The sequence below is a fragment of the Vespula pensylvanica genome, chromosome 8, assembly GCF_014466175.1.
Source record: "Vespula pensylvanica isolate Volc-1 chromosome 8, ASM1446617v1, whole genome shotgun sequence".
Classification (NCBI taxonomy): Eukaryota; Metazoa; Arthropoda; class Insecta; order Hymenoptera; family Vespidae; genus Vespula; species Vespula pensylvanica.
In genome coordinates this window covers 6,494,379-6,509,527 of record NC_057692.1, presented here as the reverse complement: position 1 = coordinate 6,509,527, position 15,149 = coordinate 6,494,379, and the positions used below count along the sequence as shown (strand labels likewise).

At 33.5% G+C, this 15,149-nt stretch overlaps 1 protein-coding gene and 1 long non-coding RNA gene across 5 annotated transcripts in view; one reads left to right on the top strand and one right to left on the bottom strand.

The window, feature by feature from the left end:
- The window catches only part of LOC122631344, a 58,257-nt gene extending 45,043 nt beyond the window's left edge, over window positions 1-13,214 (top strand). The window contains exon 3 of one of the 2 annotated variants that reach the window (XR_006327686.1): window positions 11,860-13,214. This is a non-coding gene — a long non-coding RNA (uncharacterized LOC122631344). Of the gene's footprint in view, window positions 1-9,338; window positions 10,301-11,859 lie in introns of those variants that run through there. The other variant, XR_006327688.1, reaches the window with a different exon arrangement.
- Window positions 1-15,149, bottom strand: part of LOC122631337 (furin-like protease 1, isoforms 1/1-X/2) — a 163,999-nt gene that overhangs the window by 2,790 nt on the left and 146,060 nt on the right. For all 3 annotated transcript variants that reach the window (XM_043816926.1, XM_043816924.1, XM_043816925.1), the window contains one exon: window positions 12,140-12,424. In XM_043816926.1, the coding sequence (XP_043672861.1) occupies window positions 12,140-12,424 (285 nt within the window). The remainder of the gene's footprint in view (window positions 1-12,139; window positions 12,425-15,149) is intronic.

Genomic DNA, 15,149 nt, shown 5'->3' with positions numbered 1-15,149 from the left:
AATATTATAGTTCGTGCGCATTGAATAAGTTTAAAAGTTAAGTTTTAAATTGAATAAATTTTATTTATTTCTTTACTTTTTTCTTTATTTTTATTTTTTCTTTTTTTTTTTCTTTTCAAGAAGATTTAAAATTTCATCCAAGTCGAATGAAGCTTCATGCTATTCGGCGAGCCTACCATCTGAAATTCTTTACCAAAAACTTTACTTAATAAGGAATGTTTGAAACTTCGTTGAGTTCGTTGAAAGAAATGTTTCAAACTTCGTTGATCTAAGAACCATTTTCTTTTTTTTTTTTTTCTTTTTTTAGAAGATTAAATAGAAAAAAATACAAGTTGGTTATTCGAGTATAAATTTCTAGCTTGCTGGTCGTTAATCATAAATATGTATGATACTTACACCTTTCCCACCCGATTTTCGTCGGCAGGCATAACAATTTTTAAACTTATCTACGAGAGCGAAAGATCCCAATACGAATTCCTTAGCACATATCTTAATATTTTTTTTCCAAGGCAATAAATAAACATACCGGCCAGACAAAGCAAGCGAATCGAAGGGACAAGTTAAACAGAACACGTGCAAGCACTTAGCGATAATAATAATAACAATAACAACAACAACAGTAATAATAATAATAATAATAATAATAATAATAATAATAATAATAATAATAATAATAATAGTAATAATAGTAATAATAATAGTAATAAAATAAGCAAGCTATCAGAGTCGAATTAAGGGCAAAGCGAGAGATAAAGGAGATTCTGCAATTTTGTATCTTAGTTAAAAAACAATAGATATTTATAAGTACATATGTGTGTATGCATGTGTGTATGTATGTGTATGCGTGTATTCGTCGAAGGCGAACAAACTTTTCTTGTTTAATTTGTAGAGAAAGTTGAATTGAAACGTTCGACCTTTTTAATCCTTTAATCGAAGGTTCTTACAAATAACGGGAGGATAGTTTGGAGCTCGAAGTGACGATCCTTAATCCGACTCTGTATACGGTTACAGAATTTAATATCGGAATTATATAGAGTAGAGAAATAAGACTCACCGTGCTGGTGAAGCGATCAGAAGGATAGGTCTATTTTTGATACTGGATGTGGATGTGATTGGTATTGGGTGATAGTGGTGATAGCAGTGATGGTGATAGTGGTGGTAGTGGTAGTGGTGGTGATGGTAGTAGTGGTATTGGTTGTAATGGTGGTGGTGTTGGTGATGGTGGTGGCTGAGTTGAGAAAATCCGCGCCGCAACTTCCGCCCAGGAAGAGCCCAACGAGTACCTAAATACGTTTCGTGAACCTGCTATGAAGTAGTGGGTGAGGGTAGGAGGATAAAAGCGACGGTTGACACGTCGACAAAATAATCTACCTATTTCCTTCCTCTTTTGGATTACACGAGACTCTTTCTTCCATCTTGCAGAAGATGGATGACACACGATTTCCTTCACATGGACGACAAGGGATTTTTTTTGTTCCTGTCGAACGATTAACTTTCATTTCGGCTTTCCAAGCATTTTATTTTATCTTTTCTTTTTTCTTTTTTTTGCTTCCTGTAAATTACTCAGAACGTTGTTGACTTGGGATTTCTAAAATGTCTCGTTCATCGTCGTGCATGTGATATTTAAAAGGGAACTTTTAAAACGTATATACGATCTATATATGTAGCTGTGCTGTGTAACGAGCTCGTGTATGAAAAATTAAAATTATAACATTCTCGTTCTACCTGCACGTTGGGAAACTATTTTTACGCGGTATTTTTGATTTATTTCCTTCAAAAAATGAATACGCGATTTTCTAAAAGTCAAACTAAGAATTATTCATTGTTATTATCGCACGAGATTTATAAAAGATCTTAATTTACACGTTAATTGATTTTTTCCTTTCCATCGTTAAAATTATAAGATCTTGTAATGAGCTTGGTTCTTTAAAAAGAGGGCGCTGAAAAAGGAATTGTCGAAAATTTATTATAGTTAGTTATAATTAGAATATAGAGCGCGTGCATTCATAGAAGTGCGTATTAAAATAAATATCGATGCACGGTTTATGCTAGTTTCAAATAAAAATGCGATTCACAAGCATTATTTTGCTAAGCGATCGTAAGAGCAAAGAGGCATAAAAAGGAAAGAAGATTTCAGAGTTCCTTTTTTCTTTCTTCTTTTTTATTTTCACAAATTAAATTATTAATAGATAGAATTTCTTTGAGTTTCGAATTTACTGAAAAGAAGAAAAAGAAAATAATAAAAAAAAAAAAAAAGAGGAAACAAGAAGCAAGTCAATTGAAATACGGTTAATACGGACGACGATAAAAAATATAAGGTATATAAGGGAGGTAAATTAAAAAATTCCGCGTTAAGCCGAGCACGGTCTTTCCGCGTATCCACGCAAGTTCGTAGAGTTTGCATTAAAATTCGTTGAATTATTTCTTTTTGCATAGAAAACTTGGAAAACAAATAAAAGTTAATTTTTAATATCTTTCATGATTTTCTCTCTTTTATGATGGTTCTCATTGATTTTCATTTATTACCACGCTACGCGATCATCCTTTTATCGTTTTGCGATATAATAAAATAAGTACCTTTTTCAGCGTATACTTTCGTTTGTGAGTTCAACGAAAATGTTATATGGTAACGACGAAAATATTTTTTTCAATTTATATGCACTCGAGTTAACGACTGGATAAAAAGAAAAAAATAACTGTTTTATACGATTTTAAAATAAATGGTTCGTTGATCTCACGTTCGTAGGAAAGTTAATCCTCTCGCTATTTGCGATCGGTCGCTAAAAACTTTTCTCCCGAATGAAAAACTCGGAAAAGGACGTTTTGATTGAGGTTCAATTTCGTACTAGTAAAATATGCGTTTACCAGGGGACAGTTATACGTTTTTCTTTCTTGTTCTCTTTCCTTCTTTCTCCATTTTTCTTCTTTTCTTTCTAATTAGAATTAAGAATTTCGATTTACTTTCGTATTCAGGATATTCTCCCTTTTTTAATTCTTCCATGATATACAAATTTCAATATCGCATATAATGATTCCATAATAATTGCAATTACTTATACAATATATTATTATGTATATGTGTACATAAATGTATGTGGCAAATCCTCGCGACCTGCCCGCGCCCGATCCCCCTTTCCGGTCTTCTTTACTTTTTTATTTGAAAATTTTTGTCTATACTAGACTATCTTTATGAGATGTTCAAAACTCGCTGCTTTTCATTAAGAAAAAAAAAAAGAAAAGAAAAGAAATAGAAGAAGAAAAGAAAAAAAAAACCATGACCGTTAGAAGAACATTAACGCGAGCGTGTCGTGAGGAACGATCGCACGTCCTTTCTTTATTTCTTTCATGTTTTGAAGAACACTATAACTTAAGATATGTCGCCTCTCCAAGCAAAGATACATTTTACAATACATACAAAGATTTACAATAGATACATTAACAATATGGCGGACCGTACACGGAGGAACAATGTCGGAAGACCATCGATATTGATTTTGATTTTGATTTCATCTCTCATAAATGATTTAACGCGATATCGATTGATATAAGGGATATTAAATAGATATCATCTGCTATATTTAAATAGAACCACAACAAAGAAAGAATTTCTCGTTCGACGATGCATTTTGTAAATTTCAAAAGATCAAGAGAACAATTTTAATAATAAATTGAAAAAAAAGAAAAGAAAAATTCATTGAATTAAACGCATGTTTTCAAAACTAGCTATAGTATTTAAGAAGTTTTCTGGAAATCCGTCTGTCCCGCCGTGACGTCACAAGTATTGTACATTTTGGAAGATACGTCACACCTGAACGAATTAAAACACATTCAACGTTCATTGTACCACTTAACAGCCACACGCCCGTACCATTATTATTAATTTTTTTTTTTCTTTTTTTCCTTTCGTTTTTTTCTTTTTTTGTTAAGTTTTTTATTCAAAAGCTGGCATGCCTCCACGCTGATTCATTTAATTGACTGACATTCTTCGAATTCAATAAAATAGTTTTATCAATCCTTATAATCTCTTAAAGAAATTTCGGATTTTTCAATGTTAATTTTTTTTCTTTTCCTATTCTATCCTGCTACGATTATTAATTCACGCTTTTATAAAAAAACGTTGTAGCAGTCGACTTTGCAGTGTCAAATCAGCGTCGAAGTATCATAAAGAAGAAACGTTTAGCCGTAACATCGGTTATTCATTTCTCTTTTTTGTTTCTTTTTTGCTTTCTTTTTTTCACTTTACCTTTATCTCGAGTCGCGTTCTCTCATTATGAAAAAAGGTAATGAGGTATTTTTAGAAAACGTTAGCTTATGCTTAAATATCGTACGAAATGTAATTACACAATCGTCAATTCGACGTTCATTCTATCATTTGAGTTTTCTAAACATCGATGCGCCTCTTTCGAAAATTTCGAATAAAATACCACTTTATTGTTTTTCGATCAAAGACACAAAATCAGTACAAATGTGCAGCCATAAAGTCATCGAAGTTTCATTTTCAACGAAACACTTTGATCATTTCTAAAGGAGCGTAGCTATCAATTCGTTCCACCGTCGTATGAAAATTCTTTTCTTTTTTTTCTCTCTTTTCCCGTTGCGATGCACGAGACGTTCCGATAAATTCGTCTATGGTTATTTTTTTATGTACATTTATAATACATTATATGCATGTGCGTTTGATATATATATATATGTATATATATAATATATATATATACGTGTATATATGTGTGTATATATATATACATACATATATACATCATATGTGTACGCGAGGATATATATAATGCGTGTGCCGGAAAAAAAACTGGGCGTTCTATTTAAAACAAAACAAAACAATAAAAATAAGAATAACAACAAAGAAAGAAAAAAAATAAAAATAAAAAGATGAGTATCGTCCGAGAATTGTAATAAATTTTTTATAACTTTGATCTTTAAAATGAAATTAGATATATAGAAATTTTCTTTATAGTTTGGTTTAAGTACGGAATTGTCGTATTGTATACTATATAGTATATTGTTTAATTAAATAATAGTAAATTGTTTGTCGAAATTATGTCTTGCTTTTTTCTCTCTTACGTTTTTCATTTATCGTTGTATCCAATGGAAATAATATGTATATGTATATTATATATCCGAGTTTTTACCACGCATTATATACGCCTTTTCAATTGTCCTAGTAATCCGTTCGATAGAGCATTCCGCAATGCATAACTTGTGTCCGTAAAGAAGTTAAAAGCTAAACATTTGATCACATTGTTGCGTAATCAGATGTAGCTTGTCGTTAGCATTAAATTATTATCGTTATCGTCGACGATGGCCGAATCGGCATTTTGTTACACCGATATCTTCGATCGTTTTAAACTATGATATTATATTATTATAGGCATACCTATATGTATATATTTATATATAAATACATATCACATAATATTCAACAAATATGACAGTTACACGTAAAAAATTATCTATTAAATACGGAAGCGTACTCTCTTAACTAATGCTCGCTATACGTTCGCGTGCCTCTTTAAAGAAATGGAGACAGGAAGAACACGCGTAAAAAGAGGAAAGAAGTTTCAAGTCGAAGATGTATGGCGAAGTAGGGATAGGCTAAAGTTAAATTAACGAAATAGCGATCCGATGTATTTTACGATAGTCTCCGTTTAATAAAACCAAACGGACATATCCGTAAATCGTGAGAACGAAGAAAATGGAGATTCTACAAACTTCATCTATGTGTTTAATTATTTGACGTTTCGAAGAAAGTTTGGGATAGTTTGTTCTAAAATATACGAAATTGCTACAGAAAATGTTGAATACGAAGGAGGAAATTAACACATTAGTTGAAAAATTTCGTTATTTGAATCAAATCGAATTTCACCTCTTTCATTCCTATCTTTCTCTTCCATAACAATCGTTTTTAATTATTTTTATCTTTTTTTTTTCCGAGGAACGAAAAAGTATTGAGAAAAATGGTCAAATCATAACCAAGTATTCTTTCTCTCTCTTTTTTCTTTTTTTCCGCGAAAACTTTCATTTCATCCTATTATCGTCCAATCGTGAAATTAACGAGGAAAAAATAATGGGAAAAGCTCTAAGCCGTTAATTCAAAACTTTTTTTTTTCGCAACGCTTCGCATTAATGCGAATCACCCACAGAACGAATTCGTTTTAAACGGAGACTACCTAATGTTTAAGTATAAACGAATGCTGTATGCCATACTTTAAAATGCGCCGTACGTATCGTTCTTTTGGCCGTCTCTACCCGAGAGACCTATTAACATTCCAAAGAAAATTAACGGTAATAGCGATCGTGTTATACGAACTAATTGTTCTTTTTATCACTAGGAAGTTCATGAATATGCGATAAGTACGATCATGACAAAAAAAGAAAAGAGAAGAAAAGAAAAAAAAAAAAATAAAATGGTCTAAGAAAAAAATCGATCTTCGTAAGTACGTCAATCAATCACAATAGATACGTATTAATTGTTAGCTTATGGCTTATAACTTACGCGCTTTAATTCATAATTAATCATTAATCACGAAATTTGTCTACCTGCAGACACACGAGGAAGCATATTTAAAAATTAAATTACGGGATTATCAAATCGTACGTTATCTCTATCTTCGTCGTTTAATCGACCCATAGATATTCCTTTGTTTATATATCGTATTGACAATAGATCCGAATATCGAGCTCGTACGATATTATAACGTTAAATCTTTGATTCGAGGTCGACAATTAAGAAAATACATGACTATTTAATAGTAGCAGTGATTTATCGATTTTGGCACACTAATTAGTATTTGATTTATTGATAACCATAGAGGTTCGTTACCACTATAAATAATTAAAATTCGACATGAAAAATGTGTAATCGTCGATCTAGCGAAGAAGATATAGTCCTTCGTTATTTTCTTTTTCACTTTATAAAACGACGACGAAGAAGATAGGGAAAGACGTAATTCGACTTGATTACGATATGTAAGGGCACTAAATGCGCTACATTTCGAAAGGGCGAACATTTAAAAATTTCTACGAGTCCCTTTTTTCCCTTTCGAATTTCAAATTAGTACGAACATTTAGGAACATCGCTTCGAGCGATACATTAACGGCACATCGCCATCTTATAAGAATATTACTTCTTTCTTTTCTTATCTCTTTGAAATCCAAATTAGAAAGATAATTTATATGCTATGTTTCTAAATTAATAAGACGATCAATAAAAAAATCACGAATCTTACACGTTAGAATTATCATCAGTTAAATTCTTAATTTAATAAATTCAATATTAATCAATTAAACGACGATTCGATGACATTTCTCAATGATTGCGATGATCAGCCAATCGATAAAGCTAAATAGAGGAAAATTTAGGGTCGTTTTATTAGGGAAGGAAGACAAATAAAGGGAGAGAATGAAAGATCATCGGAGAGTCGTAAACCTATGCGATATAGTACCCTTACAAATTAAACTGATATGCGACAAATTGCCTCTACGATTAATCGATAACGGCGATAAATTATTCCATCCCAAATGACCATCGGGTGCCGTTATCGCACGTCATATTGCCATTCTTGCGCCCAGCATTCGATTATGATTATGATATGAAATATAATGTAACAACAAGAATGATGAATGTTTCTCGATGGAGTATCTACTTTCGATCGATCGATCGAACGACAACTTTCACTTTCTAATGAGTTTGCAAAGGTTAGAAGAGTTTTAAGCGTTTGAGTGAAATACATTCCAAGCCGTTGGCACTGACGAATAATAAAAGATTTAATAATTATCAATTTTTCACCAATACGATAAGAGTATCTTCTTCACCAATATTCCGATTGGATAATGGTAGAAAAATTAATAACATTTTCTCGAAACGATTTGAACAATCCTCGAACGTTGTTTGAATTACTAAAATTTACTCGACCGAAGAAGCAAATTTAGCTATATTTTAATAAACACAAAACCATTAGTAGATGTCCAATGGGACATCTACTATATTCTCTGTTGAAACTCCGAGTTAGCTAATTGTTCAAATAGACATAGCAATGAAGGGCTTTATTTCATAGTCACTCTGTTTTGATTTCGCATTGATCTTAAAACACTAGAACGATGTTTGACTCACTTACACAGTGGAACTAATTTTTTTCTTTCGAAACATTTCAACCTAGAGATAGTCATAAGGATAAAGAGAAACGGAAGAAAATAGGAGAAGAGTGTTTCGGTTAAATTCGCTAAATTCGAGAAAAAGTGACAAGAAGAGAAAAGAAGAAAGAAAAAGAAAGAAAAGAATATTCAAGGCAAACGGCAGAGAGAAATGTTCGACTTTTCGTGTTAAACGGGGAAATCAGTGAGCTTGCTCTTGGAAAATATTGTAGCTATATATATATATATATATATATATATATATATATATATATATATATATATAGAGAGAGAGAGAGAGAGAGAAAGAGAGAAAGAGAGACACATTTGGAAGGTTTAATTTGGTCTAGCTCGAGCAAGGCCAGAACGAGCAAGCGTGCCGGTTAACGACGAATCGAAAACTGGGTCGTTTCGTAGGCGAAGCAGCAACGCGACTCTTTTCTCTCGATTTTCCGTTTCGTTTCGTCCGCTCGAACGCCAACCGAGAGAATTATTCGTTTCATGCTGCCTGGATGTTCTACAGCAACGTGAGTTGAGCATGGTGCTGCTGGTGCCAGCAGCACCAGCCGGGTAAAGCAGCGCAACAAAATAAAAAGGAAATCGGTAGCAAGGCTGCTACTGCTGCTGCTGCTGCTGTTTGCTATCGTTGCTGGTGGACACGAAAGGACGAAAAAACGTATTACCCAAACTGAATGCGTTCTAACATTCATTTGATCTTTCTTATAGTATGTACGTACTGTATTTTTATCCAACCATCTTTTAAAGTATTTGTTGGGATATCGAATGATGAAAATTTACTAATTAATTATAAATTGTTATTTAATCGAAATCTAATAAATGAAATTTGTACTTGGTACGAGCAATATAAATCAATTTATTTTAATTAATTTAAATTAATTAAATAGTTAATTAATTCATTAATAATACGTTCTCTTTCCTTGTCTCATATAATTAATTGTTATCATTTTTCGAAGGCTTTGCTAGCAATTATAGATGTAAATTTTACCAAATGTTGGTATAATAATAAAATAACTTTGAATGATAATAGAAATATCGATATTATCCAATCGATTTCCTTGGGAATTTGGAAAAAGAGAAAACTCTTTTTTTTTTACTCTCATTTTAGATCAGAAGTACTAGCTTTCTAGTCAATTCCAGCACGAACATTCCTATTTTTCTTTTTTTTATAGATTCTTCGGGAACGATTTTCCGAAGCTCTTTTAGTCCTTTGATCTAACAGGAAAAACACACTCAGACGAATAAACAGAGAGATAGGATTCTACATAGGGGTTTATACATCTTTAAATATCAACGTATGTGAGTTTTAATAGTCAACGAAAATTTCTAGCCAATATCCATGAAGTTGAGTTTGACGTCGAGCAAACGATCAATTTTTGTTCTCTCTTTGAACAGAAAAATTCGTCTTTTTTCGAATCTGATCTACGTTTGTTTTTTCTCTTTTATTTTTCTTTGCCTTTAGACTTGCCAGATTTTTACAAAATCCAGCGGCCACCAGTCGTTTAGTTTGGAAACGAAACTTAACGAACTTTCTCACAAACTGTCTCTCGGATGAACTTTTTTATTTTTCGACAAAAAAACGTACACGTCTGTACGTAATATGTGTCATGTACCTACAACCTACGAGCTTTCGTCTCGGAGTTCTCAGAAAAGGAACGGTCATATTTGTGCTTTGCAAAAAGTTGTTAAAAAACATGTAATTCGATAGGGACGTTCGAGTAAGTTCAATCGTGAAAATTTCTTTCTCTCAAAGGCGTTTGAAGGTAAGCAAAGAAAGAGAAAGACAAAGAGAGTGTATATAGCTCATTGTTTCGGCAGTGCTGATGGCTCAGCGGATATTTCCCTAGGGAAGGATAAGATAGAAAAAGAAACGCGAACACGAAACAGAGAAACGAGAAAACGAGAAAATGTAAGATCCAAGATGGAATATACACGAAGTGAAAAACATAAAATAAAACACAAAAAAAGTGTGTATGTGAGAGAGAAAGAGAAAGAAAGAGAGAGAGAGAGAGAGAGAGAGAACGCAGATATAGGACAACAAACAGCAATAAAGAGGTTTAAAAAGAGACGTAAAAAAATAGAGAGAGAGAGAGAGAGAGAGAGAGAGAGAGAGAGAGAGAGAGAGAGAGAGAGAGAGGAAAAGAACAGAATATAAAATTAAAAGCAGATGAAAAAGAAAGAGGAAGAGAGATAGAAATATGTCTCCCTTTCCCTTTGTCTCTGTCTTTTTTACGGAACACATTGAATCTTTGCAAAGATCCAAAGTGGTTCCAAAAGATCCTACTTCGAATTCTTCCAAGTCCATTACAAATTCAGCAATGTTTTACGCATCGACGAATGCATGTATGTACGTATGTATGTATGTATTTAGATAGGTATATATATGTATGTATCAGAAGATACGCGAGGCAACGTTCAAATAGGATTGTACGTAGATCGCATTAGTAAGAATTACATAGGAAATAGATCGATCGATCGTGTATTATTGACCATAAGTGAAAACGCTCGATCGCGATCTCGTAAATGGCAGCTTTTCTCGCCGTACCTCGTATTTTTTTTTTTTTTTTTCTTTTTTTTTTGCTCTCTTACTTGTTTCATTGTACGAAGGAAGAAAGTGTCCGACAGATCACAATAACATACCTTCGAACTCGATGTTCCTCCTTTCTTTCTCTCTTACCTATATGGCATATCGAACAAGATTTTTGTTGGAAGCACGTTCACTCCAAAATCGAATCTCTTAGCTTTGATTTCTTCTTTTCTTCTTTCTTTTCTTTCTATTCCGTTGAATCGAACCATAGAAGGTGCAGACACGTGCTTTCCCTTTTTTTCTTTCATTCATTCTTTCTTTCTTTCTTTCTTTTTTTTGTCTCCGTAATACATAAACAAGTAATACAAAATCTTTTAAATCTCTTCGAATTTAACGAGCATTATTTCTTTTTTATGACAAGCGGGAAAATCAGTATTCGAACGAAATTGAATATATTTAATTAAAATTTTCGATATCTCTATATCAAATATTTCTTTCAAGACGAATATAAGTTTAAGCGATTAATTTAGTGCCGATGAAATATACGAAACTTGATTAGTATTCGATTAACGAAATACTAACGATTGATCGAGTGAATTAACTCATTATATTCAAGCTCTTCTATAAATTATTGCTGAAATCACGTTAAACATTTTAGATAAGAAGTTACCATTAATACACCGTTTAACCGCGATATTTTACCCCGTTCTCTCCCCCATCTCTTTTGTCTTTCTTATATGATAGAGACGAAGACACAGAATTTGGCTAAACCTAATACTAAACGACATACGTTAAGAGATTAGGCGAAATCGTTCGCGATATCGTGCTGTTCATCGCACGTGTATTCTCGTTTACGGATGATACGTGCTTGGGAACTCGTATGAACGAACCCTTGGGATTCTTAAGCTCGATGTCTTGTATCTTCACGATGTCTTTTGTGATCATCCGTAATAAAAAAGAAAAAAAAAGAGAAGAAAAGAAAAGGATTGGGAGTTTCTCAACGAAGAAGAGAGTTTTTCAGGCACTCTTTCCTTCTCTCTTTCTCTCTCTCTCTCTCTCTCTCTCTCTTTCTCTCACTCTCTTTTCCTCTCTCTTTCTCTCTTTTTCTCTGAGCAGATCCAGTCATTCATTCTCATACTTACGTTCACTCATTCTCTCTTTTATAGGATCAAGCCACAAGGGAAAATCATCATGAACACGAGCGAATGCTCGAGGAGCCGCCTATCGAAGGATCTACGACGCATTCTCCTTTATTTTCCGTCATAGTCGTCGTCGTCGTCGTCATTGTTCTCGTCGTTATCGAGTCGACCGAAAGAAGGGAATCTGTCACGTTCGAATTAAGAATGAGACTCGAGTTCACGGCTTTGGGAGAGCGATCGACGATCGAGGATCTGCAGGTTGGCTCAACGAGCAGGTAGGCTAGAAGGAGTAGTATGAGGCACCCACCTAGGCACCTGCCATTTCTGGCATCGAGATTGGCGCATCCATTTGTCTGGTTCTCCGTTGTTGGCCTTTGTACCTCAGGATGAGAGACTCGTTCTACTTGTTGGCTACCAGTCCAAGGATCACCTTCTGTGTCTACTACGTTCTGCCTTGCATCAGTAGCCGTATTGTCTTGAATCTCCACCGGCTGGACATTCGTCAAACCTGGTTTGTCCTTGTCTAAATCCTCGTTGAATTCCAAGGACGTCTCGGTACCGTAAAATACCAGCTTCCACTCCTCAAGGGTATCTATAATCAGCGTAAAATCGTGTCAATGAAAAACTTCACGATGCCGTGAATCGATAATGCCTTATCGTACGAGACAGAGCAATCTCCACTTACTGGATAATATTAATAAAATATTTTTCTTTACTAACTAGATAAATCTCGAGCGAGATGAACGATTTGATATCAATGTTTACGTTTTTTCTATTTGGCTTTTATCCTGTTCCGATTTTATTTTTATTTCGTTTCATTAGTTTTTTCTCTCTTTTTCTTTTTTGTTTTTTTTTTGTCTATTTCACGATCGATCGCGTAAAATAATATGCGTAACAAGAGTCCCCAAAGACACCATTGATTTTAGCCTCATCCGTTTGAAATATTTTCATTCAATTTGTATCCCGCTTTCGATCCCGAGCGTGACCGATAAATTTGAAACTCTGTCTCGCGTTAAGGTAAATCGATTCAGATTGATGCCTTGATTAAAACAACGTAATCGATTTTCGAGTGCAATCTACTGTTGGCATACTCTTGCTGCTCGTTTTCTTCGAAAAAGTTTATATTAGGAAGTTTTGTGAACATCATTAAGGATGAATAGTAAATACTTTGAAATTCACAGTGGTATCTTTGAAATGTATTTGAATCGGACGAAATCTCTTTCGCGAAGAAACGAGCAGTTTTGCAAAAACAATAAAAGTACTACTTCGAAACGTAAGTACATTAATGATACAATCGAAAAGTAGTTTAGGTGGTTGACGTAATGCATGCGCAAGCAGGTTAAAAACTTGATGATTCAAGATCTACCTGAAATGCATAAAAATAAAAAAAAATAGAAACATGGAAGAACTTTTAGAAAAACTTTATTAACATTTCCTCCTTTAATGAAAAGAAAAGAAAAGAAAATATTCGATAAGACTTCGAAATTATTAAGATCCTTTAAGGATGGAAATAAAATTCCATTTAATTTAAATTTACCGAGCGCTGTATTAATTTCTTCCAATATTAAATTCGTATTAATCAACGTTGTATTTATAATGCTGCACATAAACAAGCTAAAATATTTAAAATAATTACCTTACCGTATTATAATTGTTGGATTATTTATTTATTTGTAGTACGAAATTTTCTGTTTAAATTTGATAATAACATAGAATGGATTATTATCAAGAAAGGATTATTATGACGTTATTTTCTACGAAAGTGGTTCGCAAACTAAAAAATAAAAATACATCGAATTTTCGAACTGATGAAAGAGAGGAATGACAAAACAGTTCAATATTTTCAAAGCTTGAGAACCACTGTATTCTATTAGCTACAGGTGCTTTTATGATATATATATAAACATAGCCACATTTACACACAGACTTAAGTACCCTTCATAAACGCAGTTTTGCGTCATACGTGAGGAGAAGTCTCCGACAGATAAGCATAAAGTTCTTCACTGAATTTAAGATAAGCTTAAATCTACTTTGGGCGTGAAGACTATAAAGTGTTTAAATTGACTAAAAGTAAGATAGTTGGATGACAAAATAAACACAAAGAAAGACAAGCAGGATGTTTCGATGATTTATTCAAGTAATATAATTGTACGTTTTCGAGTACAGCCGAATAAAATGGTTGTATTAAAGCATTAAAAGAAAAAGAGACGTTTGACGAACAAGGGTTATTACAAAGAATTTATTAAAACTTTACTTCTTGAATTTTCAAAACGTTGCGAGTAAAAATTGTACAGAGATAAAAACCGAATTTTTTTTATTCTTTTTTTTTTCTTTTGTTAAATACATTTTATCTATATACAATTTCATAAACCATTTGAATTATACATCTGTCTTTCCGCAATATCGTACGTTTTCGAGCTTTTATAGAGGATATAAGAAGATCGTAAGCACTTCAACACGACAGGATGACACGAACGGAAGAAAAAGTGGAAGAAAAAGAAAATATGTAGTCGATGTTGTCTCTTGCGAAATTAGTAAAGTCTCGACGACGTCGGTAAGATACTTTCATCGCTGAAAGTCGTACAGGAGTAAGAAAAAGACGAAGGTAAAAACAGGAAGAGAAAGAGAGAGAAAAAAAGAAAAGCGTGAGAGTAAAAGAAGAATCGACTATCTCTTGGTTAGCTTTCCATTTATTCTTATTGGAGAGAGAAAGAGAAAAAGAAAGAGAGAAAGAGAAAAGGAGAAGAAGAAGAAGAAGAAGAAGAGGGAAGTAGAAACTGTAAACTTCCGGTTGTAGGCAGCAGTAAAGTCAGTATTAAAGCGCGCTTGTTACGGTCGTGTAAGATGGTTGTAAAGTAACGACTGTCAGGACGACTTCTTAGACGAGCTAGGAAGGAGAAGGAAAAGACTTGGAGTAGGGATATGAACGAAGAGACGAAGAAAGGGGATGAAGAGGGCGAGCATTTGTTTTACGAAGTGCCGAGGGTCGTGCAAATCGTCGATGAAACGACTTGCTTTCCACTCCTCTCTCTCTTTCTTTTTATTTCTCTCTCTCTCTCTCTCTCTCTCTCTCTCTCTCTCTCTCTCTCTTTTACCCTATTTCTTTCGCTTAAGTTCTTCCTTCTCTACGTTCCTGTTCGTTGTTAACGAGAACATAGCCGTGTGTTCCTTCTGTTACGTGCTAAAAGGAAGTGGAATCGAGATGGGAAATGAAATGGCGTAACTAAGTGAACATACGAGGAAAAGCAGTAGGTAATACTTTTGATAGGTACCTTCCAAATCTTTTCTTCGCGGAAAACTTTGTTTAAGAGCATTTT